At 38.6% G+C, this 15,199-nt stretch overlaps 1 protein-coding gene across 1 annotated transcript in view; it reads left to right on the top strand.

Moving 5' to 3' along the window:
* Positions 1 to 15,199, top strand: part of LOC140476797 (regulator of G-protein signaling 22-like) — a 142,940-nt gene that overhangs the window by 123,269 nt on the left and 4,472 nt on the right. Inside the window, exons 23-26 of the mRNA XM_072569592.1 lie at positions 1,993 to 2,136; positions 4,192 to 4,341; positions 12,591 to 12,611; positions 13,714 to 13,888. Of these exons, the coding sequence (XP_072425693.1) occupies positions 1,993 to 2,136; positions 4,192 to 4,341; positions 12,591 to 12,611; positions 13,714 to 13,888 (490 nt within the window). The remainder of the gene's footprint in view (positions 1 to 1,992; positions 2,137 to 4,191; positions 4,342 to 12,590; positions 12,612 to 13,713; positions 13,889 to 15,199) is intronic.

Genomic DNA, 15,199 nt, shown 5'->3' with positions numbered 1-15,199 from the left:
GGTTCCCCAGCATATTCTCCTTAGCAATGGCCAGTACATTCCCTTCCACCCCCAACTCTTTTGAAGTTCTGGTATATTACTGGTATTTTCCACTGTGAACACTGATGTAAAGTGCGTATTCAGTTCCTTCACCATTTCTTTGTTCCTCTTTACTATTTCTACAGTATCATTTTCTAACAGCTCAATGTCCACTCCTTCTGTTTCAATAGCTGAGAAATAATCTTGCAACCTACTTTTTATATTACTAGCAACTTACCCTCTTATTTCTTCTTTCTTTCCCCATCTCCCATTGCTCTTTTAGTTTATCCTCTGACTTCCCACTAATCGTTACCACATTGTATGCTTTTATTTTCATTTATTCTGTCCCTGACTTCCTGTGTCAGCCATGATTGCCTTTCCTTCTCCACAGCATATTTCTTCTTCCTTCAGATGAATTTCTGCTGTGCTTTCTGAATTACCCTCAGAAACCCCTGCCATTGCTGCTCCACAGTTTTCCCTGCCAGGCTACCCTTCCAGGAGAAAGTGAGGACTGCAGATACTGGAGATCAGAGCTGAAAAATGTGTTGCTGGAAAAGTGCAGCAGGTCAGGTAGCACAACTCTGGCCACTTCCTCCCTTGTGTCTTTGTAGCTACCTTTACTCAATTGTAATACCATTACATTTGATTCCACCTTCTCCCTTTAATTCTGCAGTGTGAATTCTATCATATTATGGTCAGTGTCCCCAGGGGTTCCTTCACCTTAAGCTTCCTAATCAAATCTGCCTCATTACACATCACCAAATCCAGAATTGCCTGTTTCGTAGTGGAATATACACAAGCTCCAAAAAATCTTGCAGACAGTCCTTTTCCATAAATTCCTTTTCTTAAGATCAACTACCAACCTTCTTTTCCCATGCCACCTGTATATTGAAGACCTCATGATTACTAGCTTTTCTTTTCTACATCCTAATTACTGCTAAGAGGCTGTACACAACTCCCATCGGTGTTTTTCACATCTACCCATAAAGAAGTTTTTCTCTTGTTTGTCTTACAGCGTTTACTAATATTTATAGAACTCAGTTTGGTCTTTTCGCTTAGATGGTCATGTCCTTTTCATGTATAACCTATGGCCCTTTTTAAACACAACACTGTTCAGAATTTTCTTTTCTAGGGAAAGAGCCCAACCTGTTCAATCTGTGCAGATGGTTTTAATCTCTTAAGCTCTGGCATCATCCTATTGAATCATTTTTGCACCATTTCCAATACCTTTATATTATTCTTGTAAAAAGAAAATCTGAAACATTCGTAATGCTCCAAGTACGATCTAACCGAGGTTTTATGCCAATTTAACATACTTTCTCTGCTTTCTAATTCTTTTCCACTAGAAATGTGCTCCAGTACATTGTTTGCTTTTTTGTGTCTTTATCAACTTTTGTTGGTTTTTTACTGATTTGTGTGACTGTATCTGGAAATACCTTTGCTCCTTGACATCACTTAGACACTAGCTTTTCAAGGAGTATATTGTTTCCTTATTCTTACTACCAAAATGTACTATTTCACATTTATTTATATTAAAGAGCAGTTGCGAATGACATAAATATTCTGTAATTTATTAATATCACCCTAAAGTTGCTGATGTATTCCTCTGCATTAACTATGTCAACCTTTTGATATCTCTTGCAAATTTTAAAATCATATTTCTGATTTAGAGTCCAATTTGTACATTGTGAGTAACTTTGGCTTCTACTTTCTACTTTTACCCCTGACTCCCCATTTTGGGAAGGAATTTACGCTGCAGACCTTTTGATAAATCCAAGTTTACTACTACCAATGTCTATCTTTTTTAAATCACTTATTCATAAAATTCTAAAAGGCTGGCATAATGCTTATTGAGAAGTCTAGCTGCACATATTCTCAATTCATTGATTTGATCATTTAAACTTTTGAAATCTATAAATGTGTCAGTTTCTTAGAAATATTTAATCATAATATTAATTACATTTCACTTCACAGATGGCAGTTTTTGATATCCTCTTCAAGCTATGGCCTCAATTTTCTGGTTTCCGACGCAGTATTGCTGTTGAAAGCATAGAGAACAAAAGGGAAAAAGAAATAATGCAAAGTAAAAATACAGAAAAGAGCTTAATTCAGCAGAAGGTAAATCCAATCTCAAAAAAGAAGAGTTGTTTTTAGATGGATCGGATGTTAACATTTTAAAAATCTGAAACATAATATAGTTTTTAATGGAGTTGGCATAGCGAAGTGGGCAAAACCAGTTTCCAGAAGATAGACTGACAATTTAACTGTTGTAAAGAGGCCGAAAGCCTTATATAGTAATTAACTTCAACTATGTTTAAGAAATCTGGCAGTTAAAGGGACCCCTTTGTGGGAAAGCAGTGCTTCTTGTGAACTAAGAGGACCTGAGTGCTTCATCCAACCCACCGTACTTATCTTCCTCCCTTTGCACTATCAGACTCCCTCTACCGATCTAAAGAAAGCTCTGTGATCAGAACTTCTGGTATCATAAACCAAGGCCCTTCTTCACCTCAATGAAGATTGCTTACCCCTTTAGGTCCATGTATTGTACCCCAGATTACTATGCCCAGGAATTACCAATCGCCGCACATCACAGCACTGAATTCACTCCCCAGATAGTTATTACCATTACCTCATCAGGATTCTGACCATGCACTCCAACCCCCCTCCCCATCTCCCCTCACACTCTCCTCCCCCACTTCCCCATCTGCTTTCGCTACCCTAAGTTGCAGTATCCCTACTTGTTCCTGTCCCACATCCTCATACAAGACCAAGTTTCTGAATCAAACTGACTTCTGGACAGAGGAAAAGAACACATGCCTCTGTAGTTCTAACTTTAAATCATATATGGAAACTTTGATTTCAGTACACTATTTAGACACATGAACATTTAAAACATATGATTTTGATGTGTTCACAAAGGAATTGGGTAGCATCACCAGCACATTATGATGTAGCATTGACATATAGCACAGCCTGCAGGTTTTAGCATCCTTACTCATATGTTCAGCTCAAAATTATGTGGTCCAGTTAGGGACAAGGGAAAGGTCAGGAATCTTCTCAAGGAGATCAGGAAAAGCTTAGAAGTGTTTCCTTCGCCACCATCCTCATATGCCAGGTACCAAAATATAGCAACTGGGACACAGGTTTCTTTCTTATCCCTTAAAGTGGAGAATTTATAGAAGGAGAAAAGAAGCATTAAACAGAATTTTTGTGCTCTCAATTGCACCATCAAAATAAATTTCAGTTTTCGTAAATCAATTAAATCTTGGTGCAAGTATATGTGATTGCAATGTGTGCAACTCAGTGGCAAAATAACTGAAGGATGACATGTTGACATTTAGTTGACAATTCTATTAATTTTCCCCTAACACTTGATGTTGAGACAATAGATAAATAGTGATCGTAGAAATTAAACTCAGAGTAATACTTTCAAATTTGCAGCAGTACAAATGGGCACAGTGTCAAGGTTGTATATATTTTCTTTGAACAGAGTGACGAGCAGCCAGAACTGCTTGCAAAGAAGTGTAAATGCAGTTAGCATGCTGAGAAAGAAATGGATGAGGAAAACATAGATTTATTTTGTTTCTCCAGTTACATCCTGTTCCACTGTTATTGATTAACTATTCAACATCCAACCCTGAATAAGTGGAGATTTCCTCTATCTGAATATAGGGAAGACTGAACTACAGCCCTTGTTACCTGATGTAAACTTTATTCTCAAGCCTTCAATTCCGTCTTGTCAGGTAACTGTGTAGGGCTAAACTGGAGTACTCCTCTGTGGTTTGCTACATGATAGCAAGAAGAGCTTTCCAACATGGATCAACTCATCACAACTGCCTACTTCCACTCCCGTAACATGATCTAACTGTCCCATCTCAGCAATCTGTTGCTGAAATTAGCTGAAGAAATGTGGGGGTAGAAAGCCTGGAAATAACTAGTAGGCCCAATTTCCACATTGTGTATGAACAAAAGAAACTTGGAATAATGAAAAAGTAACAATATACAAATAATGGCTATGAGGGAATAATTAGGTTCTACAGTGAAAGCTCTCAGTTTATTAAATGTAATTTTTCAGTATATTCGTGAGCTGCTAACCTTTATCTATTTATTTTCTCCACTCCTGTCCAGAATAGAGTATCTCACTGAAGATAACTGATTGATTTTATTTTTCAGAGTGTTCAGGATCAAAAATCTTCACTTCAGCCAGCTACTCTTGATCCTGAGAGCAGGTCCAGTGGAAGTCAATTGTCCTTAAAGGGTGAAAGTGATAAACCAACACAGGATCAACAGGAAATGAAGCCAGGAAGTGCTGAAACCGATCAGGTCAGACAGCACATACTGAGAGGGAAATAATGTGTTAAATAACAGCACTATTCTAAAGCATAAACAGAGAGATCTAGATGTATATGTGCCTGTCATTAAAGGTAAAGAGAGCCCTTATAAAACACACAGTATTCTAAGCTATGCTGATAGGGGTATGGCGTACAAGAAAGTGGAAGTTAAGATAAATTTATATAGGTCACTGATTAAACCTCAGCTAAAGCATAGTTGTGTACAGTTCTTAGTGGCACATTATAGGAAGGATATCTGTACATGGAAAGGTTTCATGACACACTTCAGTTATAAGGGCAGATTGGAGACTGTTTTCCTTGGAGTGGAGAAGGTTAAGAAGAGATTTGATAGAACTTTTCAGTCATAAGAGGATTGGACAGACTAGATAATAAACAAATTGTTCCTGCTCGTAAAAGTATGAGGAACCAGAGGGCACAGTTTTAAAGCATTTTGTAAATGGAACAAATGTGAGGTGAGAACTTTTTCACATAGCAAGTATCTAGGGTCTGGAATACACTGCCTGGAAGTGTGGTGCAGGCAGGTTCAGTTGAGTATATCTGGTTCTGGCACCATTACTGTGGGTGAACTCTAGTCGCTGCAACTCACTTTAATTATGCTGTCTTTGAGCATGCGTTCAAATTCTTTCTGAACTTGTGCCAACCTTAGAGGGTTAAGTCTATAAGGATCTTGCTTAATTGGAATAGCATTTCCTGGATCTACATCATGCATAACTAAATTAGTATTTCCAAGCTTATTCCCACATATGTCATTTGATGGTAATAACTCTTCCAAGTCATTTCAATTTTCCTCTGGAAGGTAACTCAATAATTTATCCTAATTTTTCTGAACTCCGTCATTGTCCAGTTTAGTTTGAAGAATGTCCAATGCAGAATTCTCAGAACTTGGTTCTTTATTCTGTGTTGTAACCAGTAACACATTTTCTCTTTGCTTTTCTTCCCTAACAAAATACCTTTTGAGATTTCTTTCAACTTGGAATTCTTACCAAATAATTCATCTCACTCAATCTTTTTTCAATTTGATAAGGTCCACTAAACCTTGATTTTAAAGGTTCATCTATCACTGGAAGTAACACTAACACATTATCTCCATTAGCAAAATTGCAAACTCTTGATTTCTGGTCTGTTTCCTGTTTCATCATATGCTATGCTACTTTTAAATGTGATCTATCTAACTCCCATTTTCTATTTAACCATTCCTTAAAATATGTGGTCTCTGAACTCTGGTTCATCAATTTCTCCTCAATTAATTTTAGTGGTCTGCTCATCTCATGCCCAAAAACTAATTCAGATGGACTGAATTTGGTTGATTCATTTAGTGTATCCCTGACACGTGTGATATTTCTGACAAAATTTAGCTACATCCTTATGCAGTTCAGGCCAGTAAAAATGTTTTTGTATTTTGGCTTGAGTTTTTCTTACCTTTAAATGACCTCCTACTGGAGTGCACTGCTTGAAATGGTATTTGAGCAGTAATTTTCAAAAGGGAATTGGAGAAATAGAATAGCTTGCAGGATTATGAGCAGGTGGACTGATTGGGAAGCACTTTTACAGGGCACAGTGGGCTGACTGACCTCATTCTGTGCTGCATGATTCCATGAGACCAGCCTTGTATCAGAGGAGTTTACTGTCTTATGTGAAGGAGGCAATGTGATTACTGTTCCAGGAATGCTGGGATGTGGTGATGTTGTGGTAATCTTGTCTAGAAATCCAGAGCCCCATGCCTTTTTTTTTGGAGACATGAGTTTGGATCCCACCAGGGCAGACACTGAAAATTTGAATTCAATGAAATTCTGGAATTGAAAGCTGGCCTAATGACAACATGGTCACTTGTCGACTGTGTACAAACCCACTAATGTGTCATCTTCACCTGGTCTAGCCTACACACGAATGATGGGTGCATTTTCCCTACAGCAGTTGATTTCAAAGCTAGGAGGCAAATTTTCATGGTGACACGGGAAAGATTTTAACAAGACATGGGGACATTTTTTTACATAGAGAGTGGTTCATGTGTGGAATGAACTTCCAGAGGAAGTGCTGGACACGAGTACAGTTACAATGTTTAAACATTTAGATAAGTGCATGAATAAGAAATGTTTGGAGGGATATGGGCCAAGCACAGGTAGGTGGGACTAGTTTAGTTTGAGATTATGGTCAGCATGGACTGGCTGGACCGAAGCGTCTGTTTCCATGCTGTATGATTCTATGACTCTATGGTAATTCATGTGCTACCTGCAACACTTCCTTTATGTAACTCACTGGTAATACAATGTGATGGTCTCTATTTCCTCATCAAGACATCGTTTTTAAGATAGTAACATTCTGAAATACACTCAGATTCTTCTTCTATGTACGCTTTTTGATACAATTGCTTCAGTTTTCATCTTTCGGTTGTAACTCAGTTAATTTCTGAAATGTCCACTTTGTTCTCCACACGTTCTTGATTTTTCTCAACCATTTGATCAAACAAATGATTGTTTTCTCTTGTTTCAACCTGTGGCTTTGGTGACCTTGTTATCACACAGTCAGGAACTATCCCAGGATATACTTCCTGGATTAGCTCAGTTCCTGATTTTCTATTGGCCTTTCAACCACAATGGGCAGCTGTGATCCAGCTATATCATAACCAAGGGCTAAACGTATTCCTGGAACTGAGTTCCTCCAGTATTTCCACCATCACTTCTCCACTTTTCACCAGACACTCCAAACTCACTTTATATAATTGAGAAGTCCTTGTCTTTCCATGAATTCCACATATTAGCACTTTTTCTGGCAATAGTCTTTCTGAATTACTATCTCCTCATCTCTGGTACAATTGCAACATTTAAAAGGCATTTGGATGGGTATATAAATAGGAAGGGTTTGGAGGGATATGGGCCGGGTGCTGGCAGGTGGGACTAGATTGGGTTGGAATGTCTGGTTGTTTTGAACGGGTTGGACTGAAGGGTCTGTTTCCATGCTGTACATCTCTATGACTCTACGACTCTAAATAGCGACATGTTCCCATATCTCTTAAAATTGTAATTTCTTTACCTGCTGCTCCTGGCCTATGCAAGTAAACCTTAATTCACTGGGTTATCCTGTTTTCTTACATCCATCTTCCTAGTGCTTTTCTAAACTACCAACACTGCAATATCATGTGGTCTATTTTATTGCAGTGAAACCACCTGAGCCTTTTTACTCCTTTTTATCCTGTGGTAAACTATCTTTATTATCTTCAATGATACTTACCGTTCCCTTACCATCTGAGGATTTCCTTTTCCCCCAATTTCTATCCCTCACAGATTGAAATTGATGTTAGAAGCCAACTTTGGATTTATGAACCAACTCATAATCATCAGCCATTTCAGCTAGTAATCTTGTCGTTTTAACTCTCTGCTCTTCCACATGCATTCTCACTATTTCAGGAAGTGAATTTTTGAACTCCTCCAAAATAATTGTTTCTCTAATAGCGTCATATATTTAATCTATTTTAATGCCCTTATCCACCTATCAAAATTACTTTGTTTGATCCTTTCAAACTCAATGGATGTTTGACCAGGTACCCTTCTTAGGTTCCTGAAACACTGTCTGTAGGCTTCTAGCACTAGCTCAAATGCACTTAAGATGATATTTCCCCCTGCTCATATTCTCCAGATATCTCCTCTACCTCCCAATTTTGTTTGGATCAACAAAAGCCACGTAGTCACTGGCCACATTTGTTTAGTCACTTCCTCAAATGAAATGAAAAAGGTTTCTACATCCTTCTCCTCAAATTTAGACAATACTTTGGCATATTTAAACAGATACCCACCAGGCCTTTGGCTATGATGCATTTACTCATCATCATGATCCTCCTCACTAAGCCTACCTTCTGCCTTCACCTCCGCCCTTTTAAGTCAACTTTCCTCTCTAATTGCCAACTTCTGGAGGTTAAATGTTTCTCTTCCTGTTTTTCTTCTCTTTCTCTCTTTTTTCTGCAAAGTCCAAGCTTTCCTTTTCGTTTGTTCTGCCAAGGTTATTCTTTCCTTTTCTCTTTCCTCTACTTTTAATCATAATTCAAACTGTTTCAGTTCCTTTTCATGTTCATGTTGTTTCATCTGCAATTGAATTGCAGCTATTTCCAAAGATCCTGATGACATTTCTTGCAAATTTAAATGCTGAGCTATTGCTGTATTTGCTTTTCCTTTTCTCAAAGTCAAAGGCAACCCAACTCCAGCTTGTCTGCCAATTCCAACAGCTTTGCCTTGCTCACTCTTTGTAAGACTCCCAAAGTCACTTCTTCCGCCCCAGAAACTCTTAGTGACTGATAGAGCTATTAGTACACAAAGCACTCCCTGTTTAAACCAACCAAATTCAACAAAACAAAAGACAATAACACCTACCACTCACCACCTTTTGAGTCCAATAATCCTAAACCCAAATTGGAATTATAGAATTATATCTTGACAAAAGCTCCCAATTTTTTATGGACCAGACCAGACCCCCTCAAAATATTTTAAGAAGCAGCGTAGGCCCTGTTTCTTATTTTAAAGGTCAATGTGAAATACGTGTTCCAGATGTAATGCAACAGATCAAACTACTTAACATTAAACAAAATACAATTTATTTAAACACTATAGTTAAAATACAAACAAAAGAAAGAGGAATTTAGAATAATTTAACAATTGGAAAACATAACCAAATAATAGATACAGTACCTGTTACTAATTAACTGTTCCAATATATTAATATCCCACAAGGTAGCAAGGTAAATTCAGGTACAGATCTTAGAATTCTCCAGGAGAAAACAACATCACGAGTGATTTTAGAGAACATAGCAGTTAGGAATCATTTTACTAAAGCTCCACCTCTTTTTGGACCTCAACAGCTTCTGATTGCTAGAGTTAAAAAACTAGAAAGCCTGAACTGTGAGAACTGGCCACTCCCCTTCCATTGTTACAGCTATTTTAAAAAAACCTAAAGGACTCCTCTGATTGTTGACTTAGGTTGTCTCCCGTAGCCACTTCATCACCTCTGCGTTTGAAACCTCTCTTCAGAAAAACCCAAGATAAAATAACCTTTTTAAAGTGACAGCATCATCACACCTGCCAAATTGAGCCACAGTCCAACTGCTGTAAGGGAAAACCAGTGGTAAGGTGCCACAGCCAAGGACACTTAGGAAGGGAAAGGTGAGGTTTCAAGGATCTGGTATAGCTGCGAAATATAGTGTAGTCAGAACTGTATACAGTCGGAAGTATAGAGGACAAGGGAAATGTACCCGTTCCTCCTGACCCACAAAGGTTGCTGTTCAAGGGCTTTACCTTTCTGTGCTAATAGTTCCATTTCTTTTTTGGGTTTCCCAAATCTTGGAAGCTAGGCCAGTAACAGGTAAATTTAAATCAGGCTCCTGATTGCCCTCTGAGATCTGAAATGAATGTGTTAATGAGGTGCATCCTCACCTCATGATGGAGCTCTTGCACAACAAAATGGTGACAAGATGCAATATGCTGCGAGTTGGAGATTCATACTGAGTTTTTCGACTTTTAATGCTTATCCAATGCCCCCTCTCACCAATGCCTGTCATGGAGGGGATACTAACAAGGTCAACTTTTCAAGTAGATGACCTTTCATTGTGAAGTGAAAGAATTTCAAGATTAACCAACCTTTTTAAAAAAGAATGATCAGGGAGAAACAAATGTAGCGACAATGAAATAAAACAGCAGTGAGAAAGGCCTGCAATAGGGTGGCCAGCTGGAATGACTGAATAACAAAGGGGAATAATACTACAAAGCACGAAGAATGGAAATGAGACAAGTATAGTAATAATGATGGGTCCAAAGGGGCTATGTTTAAACATTTAGATCAGGACTGTTCTTAGTACTTCCAACCTGTATAAAATGGGAGCAGAGATTGTGACCTGAAATTGTTGAACTTGACATTGAAACTAGAAGAATGTAAGATATTTGATCAAGAGCTCAGGACATGCTGAAGCTTCGGTTTGGTTTCACTGGAGCAATATAGGAAGCTAAGGACATAAGAGTGAGAACAAAGCAGAGAATTAAAACAGCGTTCCACTGGAAGCTTGGGATCGAACATGTGAGTGTACAGAAATACTCAACTTCTATACTGGCTGAAGCCATTATGAAAGTTGTCTTCTCACCCTTGCCTCTTACCTGAGGCATGTTGACCCTCAGGTTGAACTCTAATGAGAGAGCAGCCTGTATTCCTCCACATCTGTGATGACTTTCAATTTCACTACAATGAAGTGATCCCCCCATCTGCAGTTAGTCTCCCTGACATAGAGAAAACTGTACTGGAAACAGAAATAAAGTATGCTAAATTGAAAGCAGTAGAAGTTGTTATTTCATTTGGAAGAAGTATTTGGCACCCATGATAGAGGGAAGGGACAAAGGTGAAACTGCAGGATCAATGTATATGTGGTTATGGTCCTGTTCTTTGGTGCTTCAGTTAAGACATTACTTTGATAGAGATCAGTTGCTTGAGCATGAATAGGAAAAGACATTCCTTAATGTATAGTTGGTCTTGGACCTCAACCAAATGGATGCCTGGTATTCTGTGTGCAGCCATGGCAGCTTTAGTTATTTTATGGTGGTCTATTACACCAACATGATTTGAAGATGCAGGGAGGTTGGACAGGTGCAGCTGAATGAGGTTAGGAATACAACATTTGTCAAATGCATGAGATGGCTATACAGAATTGTAGAAATTACGATGAAGGTCCTGCTGATGCTCAAAGACATCCTTCTAGTCTTCTCCCAAAATGTCAGATTACAGGAGAGAATTCTGACTGAGTGCACCTCCTTCTACCATGTCCATTGCACAGAGAAGATTCCCTCATCTCCAGTATGACCAACCTCCTCTGCCATATCTCTTCTAAAAGATCTCAGGGGTCTTCATTGAAGGTGGAATTTTTCTTTATCCATTTTCCATTCTTGTCACTGGATAACAAAACTAAAATGAACCAGCTTTCAATGAGAGCTGTTCTTCAGACCTTGTGTTTTTGGAACCTCTGTGGGGAGTTAGACCATCCTTGAGGTCAACCTTTACTCTTGCAATGTGTAATTTCTGCAGAAGTGCATTTGCTAAGTCAGTTTTCTAGTGATAGATGCTCCAGTCAACTTTAATTCTGTTACCCTGTTCTGCAGCATGGTTTCAGAGTGTTGGGGACAAGTTATCGTTGAGAATTGAATGCCTTTGAGTTCTAACTGAGGCAAGTTTGATTACTTTTTCCTTCAGGTTCCTCACCTGAAGATCATCTTGACTGAGAAACTTGGGAGCTTGTTGATCAGGTATAACTGGAGTCTGGGTGCTTTAGTGATGGTATTGGGGAGAGATTGTGGATGGGATAGAGGGTTTAGATATAATCTATTTTGTTCAAAAAACACACAATCTTTAGGCAGTCAATCCATTTGACATTTTATAAATCCCTACTTTGGAAATAGACCTAGTCTGACTCAAGACTGGAATACATATAGTCTCTAACCTCATTCCTTTAATGTACTGTCTGAACTGAGATGTCACCTGTTTTTAGAGAACCTTAAGTTATGTCGGGAGTGTGACTTGAAAGAAATTTTGGGATTTACATATTAATGAACCAAAACCTGAAACCCATTCTAAAAGATGAAGACCTAACAGCAATCTAGGTTTGTTCAATATATTGCATCACTTGTGTGACACTAGGATCTTTTGCTATAAATTCTGTGTCTTATGATCCTGTTCCACAGCTACCTGACGAAGGAGCAGTGCTCTGAAAGCTTGTACTTCCAAATAAACCTGTTAAGACTATAACCTGCTGTTGTGTGATTTTTAACTTAGATCGTGTTGGTCACCCTCTCCCCCATACCATCACTAAAGCACCCAGACTTCAGTTATACCTGATCGACAAGCTGCCAAGCCTCTCAGTCAAGGTGGTCGTCAGATGAGGAACCTGAAGTGAAAACTAATCAAACTTGCCCCAGCATTAGAACTCTAGGGCATTCATTTCCCAACGATAACTTATCCCCAAAACTCTGAAACCATGGTGCACTGAATACCTTAACAAACATGTTTATTAGACCTATGCAAGGTACCATAGAAGGTGGACAGGCACAGATTGCAGCTTGTAACAGCTTTGGTCTGCCATAGAAATTTGCTTTAAACAAAACACAAAATATGATATTTGAAATTACCTGAAAAATAACACAAACTTTTATTAAATTTTTAAACTAAATTTCTTCATTTTTCTTTAAATTTTCTTGGCAGGATTCAGGGCACAGCCAGAAGGTAAAAAGAAATTACTGAAACAATCTTCTCATTGCATTTCCATTTTGATGATCTTATTAGCCTGGTTTGTTTATTATGGTGACCTACATATTGTTGTGGCACAAGATGTGGATTCTTAGCATTTGTACTTTTAATGCTACAAGAGTGGTTTCATGTCCAAATAGCATCAGGTATGTATATTTCTGGTGAGAGCTGGGTCAATTGTTAATTTGGGTGCATTGTTAGTGTCAAAAGTATGTAACAGAACTATGCAGAGTGGTTAGTGTAAGTTGTTTTTCTGCTGTAATCATAAACTTAGAATGCTTCTGAATAACTTGATTAATAGATCATTAAACAAAATGTTACTTTTTGACAATGTTCACATAAGACTAACAGTGCTAAAGAGGTAGTTCTCATCAGTTCAGATACTTCTCCTTAGATTGCAGTCTGCAGGATTTTAACAGTGTGCCTTGTGACGAAGCATAGGATCACTGATAGCAACATTTGGACTTTAATGTTTAACTGCACATATGTGGACTCCAGAATTAGCTGTTAGTTTTAAAGAGATGATGACAACAAACACTATCAGTATCATTATCAGTACGATTTCAAATTCCAAGTCATCTGTTTGAGCTTCTCCTTCGTTGCTGTTATCAGCGTAATACTCCATTCCCCTCACCTTCATATTTATTTGGCATAGCCTTAAATGAATCTACACAGTTTTCCACTTTTTTCTGCTATTCCCATTTTGATTTCTTGGTGATTAGATATGTTAATAGTCTCTAGTTTTATTCTTCCCACACTTGTAACTATTCTCTTTATTTATTCTAACCAATCTATTCATGATTATAAACACTTCTATTACATTGCGCCCTCAGCCTGTTCTCTTCAAGAGAAAATCCATTGCTTTTTACAGCCAACGTTCCATTGTCTTCCTTACTGTGATCTATTCAGGGGCCAAGCAGCTTGTAGCTATCTTCTACATAGCCCATATTTTTAAAAAATCAGTTGCTGGATTATAAATGTGTTTGAAATGCATGTGTGTTTATTTATTATTTAGTCAAAAATGATAGATTTTGTGCTCTGGATCAGAATCCTTATTCCACTTTTTCTCCATCAACAGGTTTCCTGGTCTTTTTCCAAATACCTAGAAGCACTAAACAGAGAGGAATCACTGATTTTGAGAGCACGCGAGGTGGACAGAATGGAGTCAAGCAGAATAGAAGCTCGTAGAATGGAGGCTAACAGAGAGAACAGTAGCAGAGTGCAGACTGCAGCAATAAATATTCTACCTCCAGGTAATTAGTTGGCAGACAAGAAACAAAGAGTCAAATCCTTTTCCAAAACAGGAGTCAATATCTAGATCCTACCATGGGGATCAGTGCTTGGACCGCAGCAATTCACAACATATATTAACATCTTAGATGAAGGAATTAAATGTGATATCTCCACGTTTGCAGTGGACACAAAGCTGGTTAGGAAGGTGAACTGTTAGGAGGATGCAGAGATGCCTCAATATGATTTGGACAAGTTGAATGTGTGGGTAAATGCAAGACAGATGAACTATACTGTGGATAAGTGTGAGGTTATCTATTTTGATTGCAAAAACGGGAAGGCAGATTATTATTTAATTGATGATTGATTGGGAAAGGAGAAACTAGACCATAAGACAGAGGAGCAGAAATTCGGCCATTCAGCCAATCAAGTCTGCTCCACCATTCAATCATGGCTGATATGTTTCCCATCCTCATTCTCCCGCTTTCTTCCCATAAGCCTTAATCCCCTTGATATTCAAGAACCTATCTATCTCAGTCTTAAGTATACCCAATGACCTGGCCTCCACAGCCTTCTGTGGCAATGAATTCCATAAATTCACCACTCTCTGGCTGAAGAAGTTTCTCCTTAGCTCCATTCTAAAAGGTCTACCCTTTACTCTAATGCTATGCCCTCGCGTCCTAGTCTCTCCTACCAACGGAAACATCCTTCCAACATCCACTCCGTCCTGGCCATTCAGTATTCTGTATGTTTCAATTAGATTCCTTCCCATCCTTCTAAACTCCACCGAGTATAAACACAGAATCCTCAAACATTTCTCATATGTTAAGCTTTTCATTCCCAGGACCATTCTCGTGAACCTCCTCTGAACACGCTCCAGGGCCAGTACACTCTTCTTTAGATACGGGACCCAAAACTTCACACAATACTCCAAGTGTGGTCTGACAAGAGCCTTATAGAACTTCAGAAGTACATCCCTGCTTTTATATTCAAGCCCTCTCAAAATAAGTGTCTTCATTGCATTTGCCTTCCTAACTACTGACTCAACCTGCAAGTTTCTCTTGAGAGAATGCTGGACTAGAACTCCCAAGACTCTTTGCACTTCAGACTTCTGAATTTTCTCTCCACTTAGAAAGTAGTCAATGCCTCTATTCTTCCTACCAAAGTGCATCATCTCACACTTTCCCTTGTTGTATTTCATCTGCCGCTTCTTTGCCAACTCTCCAAACCTGTTCAAATCCTTCTGCAGCCTTCCCACCTCCTCTATACTACCTGTGCCTCTACCTATCTTTGTATCATCTGCAAACTTAGCCAGAATACCCTCAGTTCCTTCA

Source organism: Chiloscyllium punctatum, chromosome 5 (assembly GCF_047496795.1).
Source record: "Chiloscyllium punctatum isolate Juve2018m chromosome 5, sChiPun1.3, whole genome shotgun sequence".
Classification (NCBI taxonomy): Eukaryota; Metazoa; Chordata; class Chondrichthyes; order Orectolobiformes; family Hemiscylliidae; genus Chiloscyllium; species Chiloscyllium punctatum.
The sequence above is the reverse complement of the archived record's forward strand: the minus strand, read 5'-3'. Positions and strand labels throughout refer to the sequence as shown.